Source organism: Mus musculus, chromosome 12, assembly GCF_000001635.26.
Source record: "Mus musculus strain C57BL/6J chromosome 12, GRCm38.p6 C57BL/6J".
Lineage (NCBI taxonomy): Eukaryota > Metazoa > Chordata > Mammalia > Rodentia > Muridae > Mus > Mus musculus.
The window spans coordinates 54,892,391-54,915,913 of NC_000078.6; the positions used below are offsets into that span (position 1 = coordinate 54,892,391).

Sequence of the window (23,523 nt, forward strand, 5' to 3'; positions counted from 1 at the left end):
TGCTGTGATTTAACACCATGACCAAAGCAATTTATATAAGAAGTTATTTGGGATCAATCATGACTTTGGTAGCAGGCATAGGAAACTGAGAGCATTTGAAGCAGGGGGAGCAAACTGGGAGTAAGGCAAAGAAAAGTTTTTTTTCACCCCAAAAGCTACAGATACTTTAAGTATAAAATTCTTACACATAAAAAAAGAAAAAAAAAACGTTTTTTTAAAAATTGGACACTAGTACCTCTGCCTTTTGCTGTCAGAAGCACTCAGTTCATACCACATCTGAAAACTAAACTGCATGCGTATAAACATCCAGAGAGGTATAAAGTTCTACAGAGCCCTTTAACATCACTGCAGTACATTTACCACTGGCCAGACCACAACAGGAAGCATGTTAGCAAGTTCAGTTCAGCAGAGACTTTTCCAAAAACACAATAGCTTTCTGGGCTCTGTGTCAGTTACATTACATTTTAAGCAACACATAATCTGCAAAATTGTCCCAAGACATCCATTCCTCCAACTGTTTCCATTCATTCACTTCTTCTACCAAGGCCACATTTTCTTTCCTTTCTTCCTCCTCCTCCTTTTTTTTTTTTTTTTTTTTGAGAAAGGGTTTCTCTGTGTATCCCTCAATGTCCAGAATTGACTGTAGACGATGCTTGCCTCAAACCCAGATATCTATCTGCCTGCCTCTGCCTCTGGAATGCTGGGATTAAAGGCGTGCGCCACCATCGTCCAGCTGAGGTCACATTTCTTAAGCCTTTCCATACAGAAGCCACTTGGTCCTAGTGTTCCAATCCAGAGCCCATGGGCACCATTTACATTCAAACTACCATCGGCAGCTTCTCACTGTGTAGCCCAGGCAGGCTGGCCCTGAACTTGTGATCCTCTTGCCTCAGGCTTATTGAATGCTAAGATTACAGGCCTGTACCACAAAGACCATTGAAATCAACCATGTATTTGGAATCAGGCACAGTGATATATGTCTGCAATCTCAGGATTCAACATGCTTCTCTCCTAGTGTGAATCTGTGCAAGAATATCACTGCCACCAACTGGAGGCATCTTCTACCCAGACAATGAAACACTGTATGGCTTTTATGATCTGTATGTATAAACAGACAAAAGCATGATTTTAATTTGCAAAAACTTCAGAATTCAGAAAACTTGAAAAAATGTATCATTTTATTTGCACACTTAGAAAAGTTGTACACAGAAACTTATCGTTTGTAAAACAGAACTGTTAGAGAGGGTGGCATTTTTATTTTTAAATCATTAAGACTGGTCAAGAAATAAAACAGAAACATAGTAAAATGTTTAAAAAATTAAAGAACATTCTTCCAAGTATAAATTTTATAAATACAAAACAAATTCACAAATGACTTTGAATGCTAAATAAATATCTAGTTAATAAATTCAGTCGGCAGGCACTGGCTACAGCACGTCAGAGCTAGAGAATTGGATTCATTCATGTGTAGTGTTGAAACCATGTGCTCATGAAACAGTCTTTAGACACATTCTCTAAGCTGTGATCTACAAGAGCTACTGTGGAGACAAAGCCTCCTTATGACTGAAACTCCTAAAGCTCAATGACAAAATAAATCATAGTTGAAAAATATTTTTCAGGATACCTGAACACATGAATGACCTCAAAATGCACAAAAGCCTCTGTAAACCAGGACTGTACCCAATACAGCTATAAAACTTAGTAGATACTGAACAAAAACTGTAGCAAAGGAAATCTTTCCTACATTCTCCTGAGTGCTTAATAGTAAATTGAGAATATAGTGCAGGCCACACTTGCATGTGGTCAACCAGCTGTTATTGCTTTATACACGTATCTGCTTTAGAGCATGATTTAATGTTCCATTTCATGAACGATTTATCTTTTTCTTCACGTATTGCCTTTAGAAGGACAAAATTAGATCCGTGACTTCTTTGCAGCTAGTGGCGTGCTAACCTGGTCCACAGTACTGGGTGAGACGTGGAGTCCAAGCTTTTGAGCTTGAATATGAAAAAATGCTTGAAGCCGAGTTCCAGCTTTTGCTTCACTTGTGTTCCGAGGGTTGTATTCAAAGCAGTTTGAAAACATTAACTCAATATCATCAATAAACTCAGCTGGAGAGAAAAACAAACAAAAATGTGGAAAGCTCATTAGGAAAAGGGAAGTCAGAAAAGAAGAGACTGAAACAAGGTAAGAGAAGTTGAGCTTAAAGCTGTTCACTTATAAAGGTTTGGAGACCCTCCTGCTGACACTGCGCACTGTGTGTTTCCACAGCTCTCCGCTGCAGACAGAGGCCTGGCCCAGATTCCCAGGAGGCCCGTGGTTAATCATTGCATTAAAGCCAAAATCTTCCCCACTAGGACCAGACTCTACAGAATGTCTCTTAACTACTCAACCTCTTTATTTAACCCATCCATCTTCCACCTCAGTGTGTACATCAGTATGTACTAATGAGCATTTGAGGAACCTCCTGGGCTGCCAAACAGCCTATACTAATGTACTAATTTAAAACAAAATAAAAATAGCAACATCTCTTAAAAGCACTAAAAAGGAAATGATAGGTTACTCACATGCTAATTTATATTCACATTTATTTACTTTTTCTCGAATTATATTTAAGGCAATGGGCTTCTTAATGATGTCATAGTAGTCTGGGACCTGTAAAATAATAAGGTATTTCACAGTACAAAGAAATTATTGGACATATATGGTTAAATTAATTTTATACCCGAAAAACAATATCAACTTCTGAATACTATTATTCCATTAAACTATGTCACATATTTTGAGTCATTATAATGATGTAGAAGCTCATTTAATACCATCATACATGTAATTTATTATGAAAGGAAAAAACCTGATTGATATATATATATATATTTACCCATAATATTTATTAGTGAGCATTATTGCATCTATATAGTAATGAATAGAAAGTGACAATGTTTACTTAAATGATGACAAAAACTATCTATAAAAGATAAAGGCTGGAATTCAGGGCAATCTTCAGGTACAGAGAAAGCCTTAGGCTCGACTGGGCTGTTACCTTGGGATAGGGGTTGCTGGGTAAAGGCGCTTGCTATTAAGACTGCTACTCATTACCTGTTCCTAACTTAAGGTGGGGTCCTGTCTTCATCACTCAACTCTCACACACAACACAAGCTAATTTTAAGATGTTATTCTATATTAATTAATCCTATATTAATTAATTCTATATTAATTAATCCTTCAGATTCTTGCTCTGGAGCTCTCAAAGTAGAAACTAATGACTTGGAAAAGAGCACCGGCTGCTTTTCCAAAGGACCCGGGTTCAAGTCCCAGCACATGGCAGCTCAATCATCTATCAACGTTTCCATAAAGACTACATCATATAAATGTAAGTCAGGTAATACAAGCATAGTTTATAAAGTCTAGTTCTTTTTTAAAGATTTATTTATTTATTTATTTATTTATTATATGTAAGTACACTGTAGCTGTCTTCAGACACACCAGAAGAGGGCGTCAGATCTCATTATGGATGGTTGTGAGCCACCATGTGGTTGCTGGGATTTGAACTCAGGACCTTTGGAAGAGCAGTCAGTGCTCTTACCCACTGAGCCATCTTGCCAGCCCTATAAAGTCTAGTTATATTAATATTATTACCTGGATTTTAGAAACCAGTTTCAAAAAGGGCCAGCTATCATCATGCCGTACCAGTTCCACGACAAGTTGTTCAAAAGCAGACAGTTCATGGACACCTCCTTGCCTGCCAGAACTTCTTCGATTCAGTGGTACAGGAGATGACTCTGAATAAGAAATTTTAGGTAGTATCAAAGCAAAATATTGATTATAAGTTAAACCTGTTACAGAAATACAAGCCACGCCTTATAGTGAGGTTTTTGCCCTTCAAGTGTATGTGGTGTCAGTGTATGGTTGCGGGCCTGCACGTGATTCCAGCATGTGGAGGCTTATGCTGGAATCAGGGTCTTTAAATCAAACCTTGGCTCTCTGATACAGCAAGCACGTGGTGGCTGGATGACTTGGGATGCATCGTGTTGGTCCTGTGGGCTGCCTTCCCACCTCCCATGCCACATTACATGGCTTCTGAACACCTAGTGCCAAGGCTTGGGTGCCTGGGTGTCTGGGCTATCGCCTCAGCCCACCTAACTTACTCTGAAAGACGTAGAAATCTGGGCCAAGTACTCTTAATTTCCCTTTTAATTTAAAAATTTCCAAAAAGTTTTTTGGGGTTCTTACTCAATTTTACTAAAGATACTCTAAAAAAACCAAACAAATCCAACTAAGCAATTCTCTAGTAGCTCTTAAAGCATATTTTGAAGAAAGCATATCATGACAGGGTGTGAGTACACATTTAAACCTCCACACTCAGGAGGCAAATGCAAGTGTTTTCTGGGAGTTCCAGGCCAGATAGGGCTATGAAAAAAATCTTAAGTGGTCCAGTGAAATCTAGGGTATAACATGGTTCATGTGTGAATTCAGGTGTTTAAATCTCTTGTGTGAATCCACACATTCTTCTCATTTCAGGTTAAGTTTTGACAGCAACCAGAAAAAAAAAATTGCAGAAGTTTTAGAAAGGGACTTACTTTTATGATATATATATTGTGTGTGTGTGCGCGCCTGTGCAATACATCATGTGTGGAGGTCAGAGAACAACTTTCAGTTGTTTCCTCACGTGTAGGTTTCAGGAATCGAACTAAGGTTGTCAGGCTTGTAAGCATGCACTTTTATCTATTGGCCTCTAACTCAGAAATCCGCCTGCCTCTGCCTCCTGAGTGCTGGGATTAAAGGAGTGCACCACCACTGCCCAGCTAAAGTCTTTTTTTTTTAACCTCTTTCTTTAAGATTTATTTATTTCATGTATATGAGTACACTGTTGCTGTCTTCAAACACACCAGAAGAGGGCATCAGATTCCCAATACAGATGGTTGTGAGCCACCATGTCATTGCTGGGATTTGAACTCAGGACCTCTGGAAGAGCAGTCAGTGCTCTTATCCCCTGAGCCATCTCTCCAGCCCCCGAGTCTAGTATTTCAAAGAATAATCTTTTTGTTGTTTGAGACAGGGTCTTGCTAGGTGGTCCTGGCTGTTTGAGAGCTCACTCTGTAGACCAGGCTGGTCTTGAAGTCAGGGATTCTCCTGCCTCTGCCTCCTGAGTGCTGGGATTAAAGGCATGGGCTACCTCTACAGTGGGTAATCTTATCAAACAATGTAATGTTCCTGTCTAGTGCCGATTGTGTGTGTTCTGAGGGAGGAAGAAGTGGAAGAATGAAATGCACAAAGCAAGCACTTCCTCACTAGGATATATCCCTCGCTCTGAAATGTGTTTCGGTATACTGAGTATTCATATACTGACTACATTTTTCCACTAACACTGGAATACAAGGCCTGGAGAGATGGCTTGTTGGCTAAGAGCACCTGCATCAGAAGGCTCACAAACGCCTGTAATTTCAGTTCTGGGATAGCCAAGATCCTCTGACCTTCAGCAGGCATCTGTGTAAATGGCTCTTTGGTAAAGTGCCTGCTGAGAACATGGAGACTTCAGTTTGGTCCCTGGCACTCGGGTAAAAGGCCAGGGGTAGTGGCCTACGTTTCCTTTGGCTTCCACACACAAATACAGACATATTATCTTCAAATTTAGTACCCTGCCCTGTGCCAGTAGATACTACTAATATACTTTGCCTTTACTTAGCAATAGCTGCCTCTTTAGTGATGTATGCTTTATATCAGACTGTTGTGTATCATAGGAACAGCTTTTAAAAAGTGATAAAGGCAGAGGCAGGTGAATTTCTGAGTTCAAGGCCAGCCTGCTGTACAGAGTGAGTTCCAGGACAGCCAGGGTTACACAGAGAAACCTGGTCTCAAAAAAATAACAAACAAACAAACAAACAAAAAGAGTGATAAAGGACTCAAATCCTCTTAGGTAAGGAAGAGTATATATTAGATTTCATACCTGTAGATTGTCTTTTCCTGCCTCTTCTCTTAGATTCACTATGCTGGAGAGAGAGACTTTCAGCAGTATTTAAAGGAATCAACTGCCTGCTTGATCTCGAGGTGCTGACCCTGAAGTTGGTGAAGCTGGGACTGTGCTCTGGGGTATGATCAGCACCCTTCCGTCCTCTGCGTTTGCTGTGAGGACTAAGCAGTTCCACAAACACATCTTGCAGTGCACTCGGACTGTGGCGAGTGGAGCGACTACCAACTCTTAGGGATCGAGTTTCTGTGGGAGGAGCAGATCTTGTTTTCCTCAGGTTTTTGCTAGCAGATTTAGCAGTGTTTTTGGGCGTGCTCTGCTGGCTCCTTGAAGGGTATCTTCCAGGGTCTTGTCGTTGGCTGCGACTTGGGAAAGAAGGGCCAAATCTCCCTTTTGTTTTAATTGGCAATCTAACTTGGGGTCTTCCTCGTTTTGGTGGGCTACAAATAGTTAGAAAGTACAATAATTATACAATAATGAACAATGAAGAACATATGGTTATTTGTACTTAATCACTGAGTTGTACATAAATTACTTTTGCTATAATTTATGCTATAAATTCATCTCTCTCTCTCTCCTCTCTCTCATACACACACACACACACACACACACAATGGTATATATTATCATATCCTTTAAGTTTAGAGACAAGTTCTTATGTATTTCTCTGAAACAAGGGAGGACATTTATTTTCTAGGTGACTAGGATATCATCATGAAAATCAAGTCCTGAATTGTGATAATGGATTACTTGCATTGTGCTTCTTCTGTGTCATCACCATTGACAGAGGTGACTGAGAGGCTAGCCAATGGCTAACATAACACAGGTCTCAAACATATGGTTCAGTAGACCAAGCCAAGAATCTCTTTACTACTTTCTGATTCTGAAATATAAAGCTAGATATAACTTATCTCTCTACATACTTCTATTTAACAAGAAACATTCATAAGAATTTTCCAAAATTATTGACCAGTTGATGTGTGTGTGTCTATGTAATATATGTACATGTTCAGGTGTGCTAGTACTACATGGGCCAATGCTGGGTGTCTTCTATTGCTTTCCACCTTAGTTTTGGAGACAGGATCTCACACTAAAGCTGGAATTGGCTGATTAGGCTAGAGATGGTACTCTTAAAAACAAATAGCTGGGCAATGGTGACGCACGCCTGTAATCCCAGCACTTGGGAGGCAGAGGCAGGCGGATTTCTGAGTTCGAGGCCAATGCTACCACAGCAGGAACATCCAGCCCTCAAACCTCAACACCAGGCCTGAGGGAAGCTCACTGTGTCACATAAGAATCGATAATTCTCAACACCAGGCCTGAGGGAAAGCTCACTGTGCCACATAGGAATCGATAATTCTCAACACCAGGCCTGAGGGAAGCTCACTGTGTCACATAAGAATTGATAATTCTCAACACCAGGCCTGAGGGAAGCTCACTGTGCCACATAAGAATCGATAATTCTGGGGGCAGTGGGGTGAGGACAGATTAGATTGGAAACACCTACCTTGGAAACATTCTGAAATATTTATAATATGTAAAGTGCACAGGTAGTTTCAGAACATTATGACTCAGCTCTTCTTGTGGGTCTGAAGGGTCACAGACGAGAAGAGCCTTCCTCACACTGCAAACTGCACTCACCTGAGCGCTTCGTCGTCGTCAGAGTCCTCCTCATCTTGCTCCACCTCATATTCTTCCTCCTCACTTTGACCCTCTTCATCATCATCGTCAACTTCATCATCATCATCTTCCATACCCTCTTCCATTTCTTCATCACTTTCCAAGGATGGTCTCTGCCTAGAGGAAAGTCTTCTAGAACGTTGCTTTGGTCGACATTCTGGACAAAACCAGTCTCCATCAGGAACAGCCTGAACAAATGACAAAAATGATCATTATCTATCTACTGTCAAAATCTTAATGTCAATGTGCCCAACAGACAAAGATGAAAATACCTTGAGCTTTGGTCGGACGCAGTAGGTGTGATGCCCTCGGTCGCAGCCGTCACACAGCACCATGTTTTCAGCATCCCCCTTTTTCCGGCAGATCTTGCAACGTGCGTTCAGTATGGACTTAGACCACATCACACTGCGATCCAAGGTTGATAAATGCAGAAACACTTGGGAAAGACTAGCAGAGGAAAGGAGAGACTCCCTCCAACGGTCCAGGACGGTTTTATAAGAACGTCCGCTGTCATTGCCATCTTGAAATGAGAGGGAAAAGTGATTGAAGCTCCTGGGCAGAGGCAAATGTCTACTAGAATTACTTTCTTGGTAGTGTAAATAGCTCTGATGTCGTGCTTCTTCAAATGTTTATCAAAAAGACTATGCTTAACACTGAAAACTAAAGTTCCATGTAAGCAGCACTTGGGAGGCTAAGGCGAGGCATCTCTGTGGTTCTGAGCAGGCTGCACTATGCAGTGAGCCCCAGGTCATCCTGGGTTGCAACAGAGTGAAGCCGTCTCACCCGCAAGCTGCCCGCACCCAATGTTAAAGAGAACGTGTCTGCTGAGCTGTATTTTTAAAAAATCGACATAAGGAATTACTTAAATCCACACACTGAAGGCTTGAGGTTTTAATAGTTAAAAGAGAAAAGAATTTAGGCAACGTGTTCCCAATTGAGTCTTTGTATCAAATCTTGGTTTAATTTAAAACTGGTTAAATAAGTTATTCCTTTGAATCAAGTATGTTACTTCCCCATTGTCAGAATGATTCAAACACAATAAGGTTTCTTGTGAGCTGCTAGTATATGTTCTGACATAGGTAAAGGTGTTGGCTGTGTGTTCTTGAGGGTGAATATACTATATACCACTGTGTAGTGTAGTTCAGAAATTTTACCACAGTACTAGCACTCAAGAGGCCAAGGCAAGAGGTTGCATTTTGGGCTACATACTAAGTTCAAGGCCATCCTGAGCTACTTTGCCCTATCTCAAAACAATGAAACATGCCCCCATCTTTTTTTTTTTGTTTGTTTTGTTTTTTGTTTTTTTGAGACAGGGTTTCTCTTTATAGCCCTGGCTGTCTTGGAACTCACTTTCTAGACCAGGTTGGCCTCGAAATCCTCCTGCTGGGATTAAAGGCGTGTGCCACCACGCCCAGCTTACACACCCCCAAACAAAACAAAACAAAACAAAACAAAACAAAACAAAACAAAACAAGGAAAACACAGCCAGCAGTATGGCCCAGCAAGTAAACATACTTGTTATGCAAGCCTGGTGATGTGAAAGGAAAGAACCAATTCTAGTGTTCTCTGACCTCCATTCCATGCTGTGCCTTGCTTGCACCCCCCACCCCAAATACTAATTAAGACAAACAAAACATAGAGAAGACATTACCCCATAAAAGGTTTGAACGGCTCAGAAGTACAGTGCTTGCCTTGCACTGCAGTCCTGGTTTTTCATCCCCAGTAGCAACACCTATACATATCCACATCCACACACCACTAAACCAAACCATTGTGAGAACTAGCAAAATTATCAGGGGGCTGGAGAGATGGCTCAGTGGTTAAGAACACTTGGCTGCTCTTCCAGAGGTCCTGAGTTCAATTCCTGGCAACCACATGGTGGCTCACAACCATCTGTAATAGGATCTGATGCCCTCTTCTGATGTGTCTGAAGACAGCGACAGTATATATTAAAAAAAAAGCATAGATCAGGAAGTTTACATGACTTGGTAACTCTGGTGAGTGTGCAGCTCAGTGGTAGAGCATGGGTCCACCACGTCTTGGGTTTGATCCCCAGTGCAGCCAAAAGAACAACAAAGAAATAAAAACTACAGAGAACTTGTAAATGTTAACAGAAACTAAAAACTCAGTAGGACAAGGGAAAATCAACAGATGAGTCAAACGAGGACCACCTCCCCCCCAAGACAGGATGTCTCCAAGTAGCTCCTGGCTGTCCTGGAGCTGGCCTCAAACTCAGTGAGTGATCCATGTGCCTCAGACTTGTGAGGGCTGGAATCAAAGGCATGTGCCACCAAAGCCAGGGAATCAAATGACTCTAAAGCTTGAAAAAATGAAGTGGGTATTCAGGTCAACAATATGTAGAATGTGAGCAGAGAATATTCCCACCTTCACCTTTCTGAGTCTCTAGTGTTGCTCAGATGACTCCCAAGGACTCCATGTGCACTACAGAACTATTCTACCCCTGAACAAGTGCACTACAGAACTATTCTACCCCTGAACAAGCCCACACCCCAAGGTAGCTTTTGTAGATGGTATATGAGCTAGCTGAATTCTGATTTCAGCTCCTCTTCCTCTGGGGTGTGTAATCTACTAAAACGCACTGGCTTTATCTTTGCCCCCTCATTCTATGCTTCTGACTTGACTTCATTAAAAGGCTTCATGGAAAGCTCTGGCATAGAAGTATCCCCAAGGAAGTACCAACAAGCACTGCTAGTTAAAAGATCATGAAGACATCTTTCTGGACAAATCAATCTGCACCAGTTCTTACTACGTAATGGCAAAAAATAAGGCTGGAGACCGGTCAACACGCTAGAGTGAATAAAGTCCATTAGGAGAGGCTGTGTAGGCTTGGAAATCAGTGGGAATGGTTTCAGTTCATGGGTTGGTGAACTTTTCTTTCTTTTTCTTTCTTTTTTAAAGATAATGTAGCTCAGGCTAGCTTCAAATTTATGATCCTATCAACTCAGCCTCCTAAATGCTGGGATAACAGGCTGTACTACCAATTCCAGGTGGACTGTGGGGACAGAAGTGCAAGGAGGATCAGTGACATCTGTTATGCCAGCTGAGCACTGGGACTCTGCCCACATCACTGTCCTGGGCTTTCTCTTGACATGAGTGCTGGTGATCTGAACTCAGCCTTCATGCTTATATGACTGAGTCATCTCTCAAGCCTTCCTCACCGCTCTGTGGGTAGAGGGTCTCCTGTGGCTCAGGGTGCCACTTTCCAACTCCCAACATTCCTTAGAATGGCCTTCACTTCCTCAGGGCTAGAGCACAGTTGTACACAAACACTCCCAGACCTGCTCCCTTCACTCAGAAACAAGCTCTGACAGGCCCATTACAGCTCGCTTATTCTCTAGGTTACATGACCATCAAGGGCAGAATGTCTCATTTCTCTTATCTTTCATTTGCTAGTCTGGATATATTCCTCAATAAATTGTTGACGTAAAATGATTAACATAAAAAGTATACCAAGATTCCCCATGGTTCTCTTGATGTAAGAGAAAACCAGGCTGAGCAATCTTACGTCAAAGAAGTAAAGACAAGCCTCTTGGTGTATCTTGGGACCACAGCTACGAGTACTAAGATTTACTTTGCACACGTCAACTTAGAAGAACGTAAGAGGCTGGTAAGATGGCTCAGCAGGCAAAGGCACTTGCTGCCAAGCTTGATAGCGAACTTCCATCCAGGGACCAGAGAGAGCCAACTCCCCTGGATAGAGCCAACTCTATCCATGTACCACAGCATGCACATGCATGCACAAGCATTCACACAATAAATTAGTGAAGTAAAAAAAAAATTCTGATTATTTAAAGTGTAATATGAAGCAGTCAACTATTAGTAAGACAATAGTTGTTTTGTAAGCTTGTCTCCAAGTTCATTCCTTTCCATATGATTATATTCAAGTTTTTTTTTCAAAACTAAATATGCACATTAGTATTCAGCAATACAGAGGTAAAATAGCTCTTATAAGACAAACACACATTTCTGTAAGAAGTTAAAAATTTACCATCTCTCACACTAGATTGATCGTCCTCTCTCTTTTTCTTGTTCTTTTTTTTTCTAGCTCCCTTTTGATCTTTATTAATTTCTGTGTTACCTAATTTCAAATTGACAAAGTTAGTTGAGAATTCCTATTATAGCTTAAGGATTTAACCATAAGCATGACATTATGATGAAATTACCAACCCAAACAAATACTTCTCATACCACCTCATCTAAGATAATTAACTGAACAGGATTCTCTTCCCCGAATTAAAAAAAAAAATCCATGAGCCCATTCTCATCAGTGCGATTAACTACAATAAACAGGTTGTACCCGTTCTCTTTCCCTTTGTGTACTAAGGATTGAATCCAAAGCCTCACGCATACCAGGCAAGCACTCTCAGTAGAGCTGGAGTTTTAGCCTTTGTGACAGGGTCTAATATATAGCCCTTGCTGGCCTAGAACTCACTATGTAGACCAGGCTGGCTTAAACTCAGAGAGTCACTTGCCTCTACCTGCTTTGTGTCTAGCCTCTACTTTAACTGTGTGTGTGTGTGTGTGTGTGTGTGTGTGTGTGTGTGAGAGAGAGAGAGAGAGAGAGAGAGAGAGAGAGGGAGAGAGAGACAGAGAGAGAGAACGAGAATTTTTTTGTTTGTAACTGCCAGCTACCTGTATTGACTTGATATACATGTTTGTGTATGTACCATGCAGTACCTATAAAGGCCCAAGGACAACTTTTAGAAGTCAGTTTTCTCCCTCCACCTTTGTGGGCTCCGAGGACTGAGATCAGGTCATTGGGCTCCTACAACAATGCAACAATGCCTCTACCTGTTGTATCATCTCCCTGTCTCTATTTTAACTTTTATTTTGAATGTCAGGTGTGTAGTGCATGCCTGTAATCCTAGCAGCACTTGATTGGCTGAGGCAAAGACTTCTGTGAATTCAAGCCCAGCTCATAATACACAGCAAGACCCTATTTCCAGCAACACCACCTAAACAATTATTCTGAGAGCCCAGACTGGTTTTGAATTTGTGATCCTCCTGCCTCAGCCTCCACAATAGCCTTAGAAAAGGAGGAAGCCTTGAGTGAATGTCTATTGTTGGCATGAGTGTGGTCTCACCAAGGACTCCAAAGTCTCAGCCTCACAGGAGTGGCAAAGCCTTACCTGTGGCGAGGCTCATACTGGCAAAGAACTCTCCAGGAGTTCTAGTGTGAGTGGATCACCGTGAGTAGATGCACAGAGGCTGCAACTGTACCAAGCCCTCAATGTTTCCAGCCTCAGGCCGCTGACCTACAGAGACCCTCGTCTTGAGACTACCAACCATCCCTCCAACTCCCTTCTGTACCTAATAAGCAGGCTGAGGTTCCTGATTGCTGTAGGTAGTAGGTGCCCCCCATCAGGGGTGGCATACTCACCTCAACACCGGTTTTCCTGTATGTGTGTCTACGTGTGGGATCCTAGGACCCAGGGCATGCAGGACACAGTGACAGCTATGAGCACACACTATACCCGGTGAGTTTGCCATACAGAGAAACCCTTTCCCCAGAAAAACAAACAAACAAACAAACACATCTTTGAGGCTGCTTAATTTCCTATGTTGAAATTTTAGAAGAATGCAGCATGTATTCTATCTCAGACATTCATAAAATGAAACTTCATTTTCTCTCTTCCACATGCCCTGCAGGCCTCTCAGCCATGCTGGCTTTGACTCCAAAGCCTCTAGCTCCTTCCTCTGAGCACTGGGATTACAGTCACATTCTCTGCCACCTTTGAGTTTCAGTTAAGAACCCAAAGTTTCTTTTATCTTTCAGCATGAAATGTAAGTTCTAAAATGACTATATTTACATATAGTATACATAAGATTCACTGTGGCCCTCCAAAATCCAACAGACAACTCTCACTGTTTTTTTCTGGCCCAAAGCTTTACTAAGAAATACAGATGAAAGCACCGGCTAACAAAACAACTAGAACTTATTTCCCCTTGAATTTAAAAAAGAAACAGGTTTTCAAAGCAGACTGGAGGCTTCACTGAACTCCTTATCTTAGATAGTTCAGGGAGTGACAGAACCTCTTATGGGATACAAGGGCACCACAACCAGAGGCAAGGGTGAGGCAGGAGCTTCTGCTTCCTTCTCCGTTCCCACTGGAAGATGAACACACCCACAGTCATCCTTGAAAGATAAGCCATGGCTCTGGCACCTCCAGTATCTGGGGTCTTCACTGCAACCCCAGTCTTTACTCTGGATTATGGATCTCTCCTGGCCCCTCCCCAGAACTCCAACCATACCACATGATGCTAAGCCCCAGCCACTCACCATAACTCCCTCCATCTTTTTCCAAGCCTTCAAAACCAGTACTTATGAGCCTTTTACACACATCCAAGTTCTGCGGCCAGCTTGAGAAAGAGCCTTACACTCTCTGGACACAGCAGCCTCTGGGTGCTGACCCTGAGAAAATACTTTCCTATTGTCCCAAGGACTCCCAGACATTTCCATCTCAGTGGAGGTGGTCTCTTAATAATCAGTAGATTCTTCAGTTTCTGTTAATCAGCACACAGACTTTTAGTCCAGATATCACAAACAACCGCTATTCTAAGTGTCATGAGAACCTTTGCTTCCCTCTGAAACCTCGGCCACGGCTCCACTGCACTTCTCTCTGTATTCTTAACTTCTAGGTGCCCACTAGAAGGGCCCAAAAGTTCTGAGCACATAGGCCAAGCAATTACTCTACCACCAAGCTGTGTCCCCAGCCTTCCTCCAAACCTCTCTTAACTCCCCTCTATCCCTATCACCCCCTCCTACCCCATGCACGTCTCTTCCCGGGCTCATAACTTTTGTTTTGGCCTTGTGATCCATTTAACTAGGAACATCTGCATTACCTGGACTGGACAACCCACTGGAGCCTGGTGAGTTGGGGATTCAGCTTAAGGCTTACCCGGAATCTATCAACAGCAAATAGCTCACCAGTGAGAGTCCATCTCCTTATCTTGAAAGTGATCTGAATACACTGGGGTGCCACGTGCACTTTTTCTTTTGTGGTAAGGCAATTCAAAGGAATACAGGACCCTTTGGCCTGAGGGTATGAGCCTGTAACACCAGCTGAGAGGAGGACACTGGGTTCTAGGCCTGCCTGGGCTACAGAAGAGTTCAGGTCACCATGAGCAACTTAGTGAGACCCCGTCTTAACTCTTGAGTAGGAGGAGAGCTGGGGCCACAGCTCAATGGCAGTGTTTACCCAGCATGAGTTGCGACCCTAGAGATTCAATCCTCAGGACCAAACCCCAGCAAACAACACAAGCCATTAGATGAAACGAGAAAGGCCTAAGACTGATGCCTTCAATGTGGTGTGATTTATTTAAGCTATAATAATAATATCAACTTATAAGAACACGATTAGGTTTATAACAACAGGATATTAGATATAAATTCTTCAATTTAAGTGCATTATACGAGTATATTTATATTCTGAAATTGAATGATACAGTTGATAGCAGTGGTTCTCAACCTATGGGTCACAACCCTTGGTGGGGTGTGTGTCGAATGACCCTTTTTCATGGGGTTGCCTAAGACCATCAGAAAACACGGATATTTACATTACAATTCATTACAATAGCAAAATTATAGTTATGAAGAAGCAACAAAAATAATTTTATGGTTTTGGCCACGACAACATGAAGAACTGAATTAATGGGTGGCAACATTAGGATGGCTGAGAACCACTCATCTATAAGAAATTACAATTTTGTTTATTTTTACTTTATGTGTATGAGTGCTTGCCGGCCTGTATGTATGTGTATCACATGCACTCCTGCTGTCCACAGAGGTCAGGAGAGGGTGCTGGATCCACTAGATCTGCAGTTACAGGAGGCTGTGAGCTGCTGTGTTGATGCTGGAAACCAAACCTGAGTCCTTTTAACGAACATAAGTGCTCTTAACCAATGATGCTGTCTCACTAACTCTGACACTTCATTTTTATTAGTCCTCACATCAATTAATATTATTTAAGAAATTCAGCATTCAAGTTGTTCCTTCCCATGAGACCAGACAAGTATGGGTTTTATCTTCTCTATACTTTTTTAAAAACGAAAAATAAGGTCTCTCTATGCAGCCCTGACTGGCCTAGAACTGGCTATGTAGCTCAGGCTAGCCTTAAACTCAAGAAATTCACCTGTCTGCCTCTCTAGGGCCAGAATTAAAGGCATGTGATAACATGATGAATTAATATCTAGCTAACATGATGAATTAACTTAAAATCTGAAGAAGGCAACATGGAATTAGAAGCAAAGGTAACGTTAAAATTGATTTGAATTTTGAAATCCATATATTTTTTAAGACTTCCTAATTAGGTTCATAGGTTGGCCCTAAAAAGACAAATAATTGCATAAACTGCCTAAAATGATCGTATTATTTCTTTCATTCTAGCCACAAATTGTAGCTCAATGATAGAGCCTGCCCAGCGTACACGAGGCCCTGGGTAATCCCCAGCATCGCCGCCTACCCACACCACAAATGGTAGAACATTTCTTCATCTATACTCCTGACACTTTATATTTCTAACTTAGTGTTTCTTGGGTAATGCATATTTTTAAACCAAATCTCCAAATGGAGATTTAAATCACTAACAAAAAATTTTAAGTTAGTAAAACAAAACAAAACAAAACAAAACAACAACAACAACAACAAAAAAAGCCCAAACAAATCCATTTTCACCTAATTTATATTATTTGAAGTCTGGATAGAAATACTTTTTGGCAATTTTAAGAAATAAGCTTAAAAAACGTGCATGTTTCGAGTAAGCCAGGAAGCAATATTTTACGTTATTATTTAAAATACATCTTACCTGAAAAGTTCATCTTTTAAAAAATGAAATCAGCTTTAGCCTATGAAGTTCATTATGTCAGCCTACAGCCCCAGTAGGAAGACACTTCCCGTTATTTAAAATCCAACTGGCATTTTGAAATGAGAAGATACTCACCAAGGGGAGCTTTGAGGAAACGCCGTTCAATGCCCTGTTCTATCTGAAAGAGGGCCAGGGCCAGATAATGAACCACATTGCTCACTGACTGTGGTGTACTGGCACTGGTTGAGATGGTACTTGGAGTTTCGGTTTTAATCCCCAAAAGTCTATAATTAAAAGAAAAATCACAATTTGGTGAAACTTGGAGCCACTCATTTTTCCAAAGTTTATTTGTGTGTGTTTGTGTGCATGGATATAAGTTCATGACCCAGCACCCCTGAAGGGTTTATTTGTGTGTGTTTGTGTGCATAGATGTATGTTCATGACACAACCTCAGATATCAGTTTTCCCTTCCACCTTGAGACAGGTCTGTTTCTTTTGTTGTTTGCCATTGCAAACAACATTCTACATTTTACTCTGTTGCTTCATTTGTACTGATACAACTAAGAACTATCTCTAATGTTAAAGTACACACTTCTGCCTCAGGAAGATCATTGCGGCTGGTACACACTTCTAAGCTGTGTCTCCTCTGAAAAATGTTGGAAAGACATGAAACTGTAATATATAGGAGGCCTCCTTGTCTTGGAAGAACATGGGTAACAGTGAAGGATGTGCTAGAGAGCCAAATGGCAGGCTAGCTAGCATGAACTCTCAGAGATTCTGTCTCTGCTTCCCATGTGGTCAGTGAGAACCCTGGGACCATGTCCCACTTTATGTGACTTTTGAGGATGCTTGCTCGGGTTCCTACTTGCATGGCAAGTGTTTTATCCACCAAGCCATCTCCCCAGACCTCAAAGGTTTATTGACACCTATGTTACAGAGTTTCCCAACCTCAAAGAGGAATGGAGGACACAAGGCACCTAGTCAAGGAGAGAAGGCAGAAGAGGCAAGGCTTCTGGGGAAAGCGTCAGAAGTGAGGGTGACAGACCTTAGAACCTTAAGTCTCTCCCACTTCCTAGATGTCAGCCACCAGACTTACATCTCCAGTGTAAACTTATCATTTACAAATGTGCTTTCACATGATTGTCCCTGTAGAAAACTAAGTCTCACTGTATAGTCTTCTATATAGATCTAAGTTGGTCTTGAATGCACAGTCCTCCTGCCTCTTTCTTCAAGTTTGGGGATTACTGGTGTGCACCCCTACTCTGGCTCTCTAGCACATCCTTCACTGTTACCCATGTTCTTCCAAGACAAGGAGGCCTCCTATATATTACAGTTTCATGTGTTTCCAACATTTTTCAGAGGAGACACCGCTTAGAAGTGTGTACCAGCCGCAATGATCTTCCTGAGGCAGAAGTGTGTACTTTAACATTAGAGATAGTTCTTAGTTGTATCAGTACAAATGAAGCAACAGAGTAAAATGTAGAAAAAAATGACCTCAATGGAGAGAGTTATAAAGGATCTCAAAAACCAAGAAAACACCAACAAAAAAGACCAGCCCGTTTTTGGTGTGTGTGTTTCTGGGGATCAAACCTAGCACCTCAGCTATGCTAGCAAGTGTTTCACGACTGAGCTATCTGCTAGCCCACCTCAGAATTGATTCATTTATTTAGTGAGTGAGTTTGTGTACACTGTGTGAGTGTGGGTTCTCACACACCACAGCACACATGTAAAGGTCAGAGGACAACTTTTGATAGTCACTTCCCTCCTTCCACTGTGTTGAAACTGGCTCCCTCTTGTTTTCTGTCCTGCTGTGTACTCCAGGCAGGCTGGCCTATGAGTTTCTGCACCCATTTCTGTTTCTGCACAGAAGGCTGGGTTTGCAGGCACATGGCACGGTAATCACTAAATGGGCTCTGGGGTACAGACTCAGGTTCTCAGGCTTGTGCTGCAGACAAGACTTTCACCGGCCATGTAAGCAGGAGAACCGCAGTTCAGACCCCCAGCACACACGGCACAAGGCAGGCCTGGCAGCAGCTCACTGATCAGCTAGTCTGGCTGAATTGGTGACCTCCAAGCTCAGAAGAGCCTTAGTGAAGGATGAGAGATACTGACTTCTGTTTTCCACACACATGTACACTGTCCCCAAATAATATAACAGAATGACATTAAGCACACTTTCTTTTTTTGTTGTTTTTTTTGTTTGTTTGTTTGTTTGTTTTTTCCAAGACAGGGTTTCTCTGTGTAGCCCTGGCTATCCAGGAACTCACTCTGTAGACCAGGCTGGCCTTGAACTCAGAAATCCGCCTGCCTCTGCCTCTGCCTCCCAAGTGCTGGGATTAAAGGCGTATGCCACCACCACCCAGCCTTAAGCACACTTTTTAAAGAACCCAAACAAAAGAAGCCAAAACCTAAGCCAGGACTGGTGATCAGTTCAGAAGCTGTTTACCTGTCTCTTACTATGACCCTTGCTTGTTCCATTTCCATCTCTTCCACATCCTCATTCACAGTTTTAATCACTCCATTTTCCTTGCTCTCCTCACTTAACAGCTCGTATCGCCCATTCTCCAGGGCTGATCTCCAGACCTGTCGGTCTGTAACCTGTAATGAAACCTAAAGTTAATGACCCTGAAATATGGAATACATTACTCCTAAGAGCTATGTATTTAATTCATGCACATTCTAGAACAGAGGAATCAAAAAAACATAAAAAAAAAAAAATAAGGTTACTGCACCCAGGAGGCAGAAGGATGGGCAGGCAAGCCAGGGTTATATAGAGAATCTGCTCAAAGTCCAAAACATGAAAATAAAATAAAGTTATTCAATGATGTAATGCAATTTATATAATATGTAGATGAAAAGCTTTAGTACTTTAGTCTATTTTTAAAAACCACATTTGTGTGTGTGTGTGTGTATTACTCTGTGGCCCAAGCTGGTCTTGTCCTCCTGCTCAACCTCTAAAGGGCTGGGATAACAGGAGTGTGAGCCATTATGCACTACTTTATAGTCAAATGTTTTTGTTTTGTTGTTGAAATAAGCGCTCTTCATATAGCTCAGGCTTGTCCTGAAGCTCACTTTGTAGACCTGGTTGCCCTCAATTCAGAGATTCACCTGCACCAGCCTACTGAGTGCTGGGATTGGAAGCACTATGCCACCATGCCCAGCTATAAAAACAGTTGTTAAAAATTTAAGTTAAATTGTATGTGTATGAGGGTTTCATCTGCATATAAGTCTATGTACCACTTAAGTGTCCCATTCCCATGGTGGCCAGAAGAGAGTGTCAGCTTGGGACTGGAGTTACAGAGAAAGCTAATTGAAGCTGGGTCCTCTGGATGAGAAGTCAGTGCTCTGAAACACTGTGCCATCTCCAGCCCCTTTAGAAATGATTTCAGGTGGTAACAGTATAAATTAAATGACAAATGATGCTGAAGGCATGAATATAACATATATGTAACAGACATGGTGGTGCAAGTCCATCACCAAGACAGAACCTCCAATCAGAGCTAGTGTAGTCATGTCTCAAAGAGAAATCAACAGCTGGAGATGTACTTTACTGGAGTGGTGGTGTAGTATGTATGAGGTCCTATTAGTGGGGGACAACCAACCAACAAGGCTGAGCAGAGAAAGCAGGACCTGGTTAGGGAAGATGAAAATATAAACCATTTAGAAATATTTACATATTGCATCTAAGGTATAAATAAACATAAGGGACAAACCTTGATGGCTCCTAGTGTCCCTTGATAGATTCTGTCCTCAATATCCAAGAGAAAGTCTCTGAGCCTCAGCTCCAGCTGCCTCTCTGCAGACATCTGGGATATGTCACATGCACCAGAAGATCGTCCCCGAGAAGACACAGGCTTGCTATCAGCCTGAGGTTTGTCTGAAAATAACCATCAAATATCTTTAAGATTTTCTCCTTAAAAGATAACATAATTTTGACATAATTTACATGAAATAACCACAAATTCTCAATAGTTACAAACATTAAAACATGACATGACATGATTTTGAGTAACTCCTTAATAGCTATCATCATAAATCTGGTAAAGGCCTTTGTCTTAGGGTTTCTGTTGCTGAGATAGACACCATGGCCAACAGCAACCTGGGAAGGAAGGGTTTATTTCAGCTTACAACCCTCAAGTCACAGTCCATCACTGAAGGAAGTCAGGGCAGGAACCCATGGAAGGAACCTGGAGGCAGGAGCTGAAGCAGAAACTGCTTGGCTTGCCTCTCCTGATTTGCTTACCCTGCTCTTATACCGTCCATGGCCACCAGCCCAAGCGTGCCACAGCCTGCCCAGGCAAGCCCCCAGTGAGATGGGTCCTTTCCCCACCAATCATCAATCAAGAAGCCCTACTTCCTTACACAGACTAATCCCATGGAAGCATTTTTTCAATTAAGAGTCTTTCTTCCCAGGTGACCTTAACTTGTGCCAAGGTGACATAAAACTAATCACCGCAGTCTTGTATCTAGAACATACAAAGAACTCTTACAATTCTGTAAAAATACAAACAATCCATTTACAAAATAGGCAAAAGATGTGTATAAGCATTTCGTTAAGGAAGGTGTACCAGTGAATGCTCTCCAGCCGGCTTCCCACTCCTTAGAATGGCGGATATAGAAAGTTAGAAACATAAGGAAGTAGAGAAACCAGACCCCTCATGCCCCATGGGTGGAAAAATAAGTGTAGCTGCTTTGGAAAACAAACTACCAGTTCCTGGAGTAGTAAAGTTATTACAAGACAAAGAAATTTTATTCCTAAGTACATACTTAACAAACAAGAACCACCGACCCAAAAACTTATATATAAATGTTTATAGCAGCTTTTCCTATAATAGTCAGAAGGTGGAACTCGATCAAACATCTGTTCATAAGTGAATAAATAAAATGTAGTATATGCACAAAATAGATTATTTAGTCACAAAAAGTAATAAAGTTTTGAGAACATTAGTGGCATTACTCTTATGATGCTAGCCACAAAAGATGCTATGATTCCATTCATAAGAACCTGTCTGGAAAAACCAAACTCAGACCAATCCAAGCCACACCCCTACCCCGCCCCAAATAAAACCCAGAAAAAGGAACATCAAGAGAAACCTTAACAGACACTGAAAGATTTGTGGTTGTCCAAAGTTAGAGACATGTATGTGTGTTCCCACAGTGCATGTATATGCATGCAAACTTCCAGCTGACTGCCTTGTCTCCACCCATCCCCATCTTAACTGTAGGAGTGGCAGTACAAATTCACACACCTCTGTTGGCTTTTTCTGTGGGTTCAGGGCACTGATCCTAGGTCATCAGGCTTATGAGGTAAGCACTTTAAGCCTGATGAGCTACTTCGCTGGCCCACAAAGATTCTTGTTTGAAGCAACAAAAATGTTTTAAGATGTACTGTGGGGATGACTGTCCATTTGTGAACATACTGAATTGTATATTTTCTTTTCTTTTCTTTTTTTTTTAATACAGGGTTTCTCTGTATAGCCCTAGCTGTCCTGGAACTCACTCTGTAGAACAGGCTGGCCTTGAACTCAGAAATCTGCCTGCCTCTGCCTCCCGAGTGCTGGGATTAAAGGTGTGCATCACCACATCTGACGAATTGTATACTTTCAATTGATGAGTGTCTGATCTGTTGAAAATATATAAATATGGTCTAAACTTAAGGCCCACCCCAGGAGGCGGATCTATGCCCGACACTGTCTGGATAGCCAGGAACTGGAAGTTAGGCTCAGAGACCTAGGGTCAAAGAACCAAACATGTCTGCCCCACCAAAGTCAATGAAATGATTCCTAATGATATTCTGCTATACTCATAGATTAGTGCCTAGCCCAATCGCCATCAGAAAGGCTTCCTTGGGCATAGTGACAGGTACCTTTAATCCTAGCACTCGGGAGAGGCCGGGGATTTGAACTCTATGAGTTCAAAGTCAGCAAGGTCCAGGTCAGCCAGACATGTGAAACAGAAACCTTATTTTTTTTAAAAAAAAAAAAAAAGAACAAAAGAAAGTTTCCTCTGGCAGCCGATGGGAACAGATGCAGAGAACCACAGCCAAACATTAGGTAGAGTCTGGGGAGCCCGGAGGAAAGAGGGGAAAGGATTATAGGAACCAGAGGAGTTGAGGACACCAGGAGAACATGGCCCATATATATGATCAAGCAAACAGGGTTCACGGGGGCTCACAGAGACTGAGCACTAATCATGGAGACTACTTGGTCTATGCTAGGTCTTCTATACATATGTTGTGGTTGTTTAGCTTGGGGTTTTTGTGGGACTCCAAACAGAGGGAACTGGGGTGTCTCTGACTCTTTTCCCTGCTCTTGGGACCCCTTTCTTCCTACTGGATTGCCTCATCCAGCCTTGATACGAAAGTTTGTGTCTAGCTTATATTGCAACCTCTTATGCTGTGTTTGGTTGATATCCCTGGAGGCCTGCTCTTTTTTTATGAAGGGAAACTGAGAAGGAATGGATCTGGGGGAGAGAAGAGGCAAGAGAAAAAGAAAGGAGTGGAGGGAGGGGAGTGGTCAGGATGTATTGTAAGAGAGTATAATAAATAAAAAGAAACAAACATAGCCAGGCGTGGCGGCGCACGTCTTTAATCCCAGCACTCGGGAGGCAGAGGCAGGCAGATTTCTGAGTTAGAGGCCAGCCTGGTCTACAGAGTGAGTTCCAGGACAGCCAGGGCTACACAGAGAAACCCTGTCTCGAAAAACCAAAAAAAAAAAAAAAAAAAAAAAAAGGAAACAAACACAAAGGAAAATATATAAAGTGTGATACAGTAACATGCCCCAAATTCTCTCTCATTGCTGAAACTCACACCAAGATTTGCTTTTCTTTCTCCTATCTGCCATCAGTGTGTCAGCCTGATCTGCCCTGGCAGCCACTCGACCTCCAGAGACCATTTGTGCATCTGGCTGGAACTCGGTCGAAACATTCATCCCACTTACTGTAGTATCTTCAAAACTGCTGGGCCCTGGGCACTGAGGTACAGTAAAGGATACCCTGGGAGTGTCTGTGAGGGGGTTTCTGGACTTTGGTCACATGTACAGTAGTCAGCAG

General features: G+C 42.0%; 1 protein-coding gene across 5 annotated transcripts in view; it reads right to left on the reverse strand.

Moving 5' to 3' along the window:
* Nucleotides 1-598: 598 nt before the first annotated feature.
* Baz1a (bromodomain adjacent to zinc finger domain 1A) overlaps nucleotides 599-23,523 on the reverse strand; it is a 121,383-nt gene continuing 98,458 nt past the window's right edge. For 4 of the 5 annotated variants that reach the window (XM_006515670.3, XM_006515671.4, XM_030246646.1 and 1 more), the window contains 9 exons: nucleotides 20,187-20,350; nucleotides 18,920-19,071; nucleotides 16,609-16,757; nucleotides 7,921-8,168; nucleotides 7,610-7,836; nucleotides 5,948-6,408; nucleotides 3,640-3,782; nucleotides 2,568-2,655; nucleotides 1,161-2,111 (listed from right to left, as the gene is read on the reverse strand). In XM_006515670.3, the coding sequence (XP_006515733.1) occupies nucleotides 1,915-2,111; nucleotides 2,568-2,655; nucleotides 3,640-3,782; nucleotides 5,948-6,408; nucleotides 7,610-7,836; nucleotides 7,921-8,168; nucleotides 16,609-16,757; nucleotides 18,920-19,071; nucleotides 20,187-20,350 (1,829 nt within the window). In that variant the 3' untranslated portion in view covers nucleotides 1,161-1,914. Of the gene's footprint in view, nucleotides 2,112-2,567; nucleotides 2,656-3,639; nucleotides 3,783-5,947; nucleotides 6,409-7,609; nucleotides 7,837-7,920; nucleotides 8,169-16,608; nucleotides 16,758-18,919; nucleotides 19,072-20,186; nucleotides 20,351-23,523 lie in introns of all 5 variants that reach the window. The other variant, NM_013815.2, reaches the window with a different exon arrangement.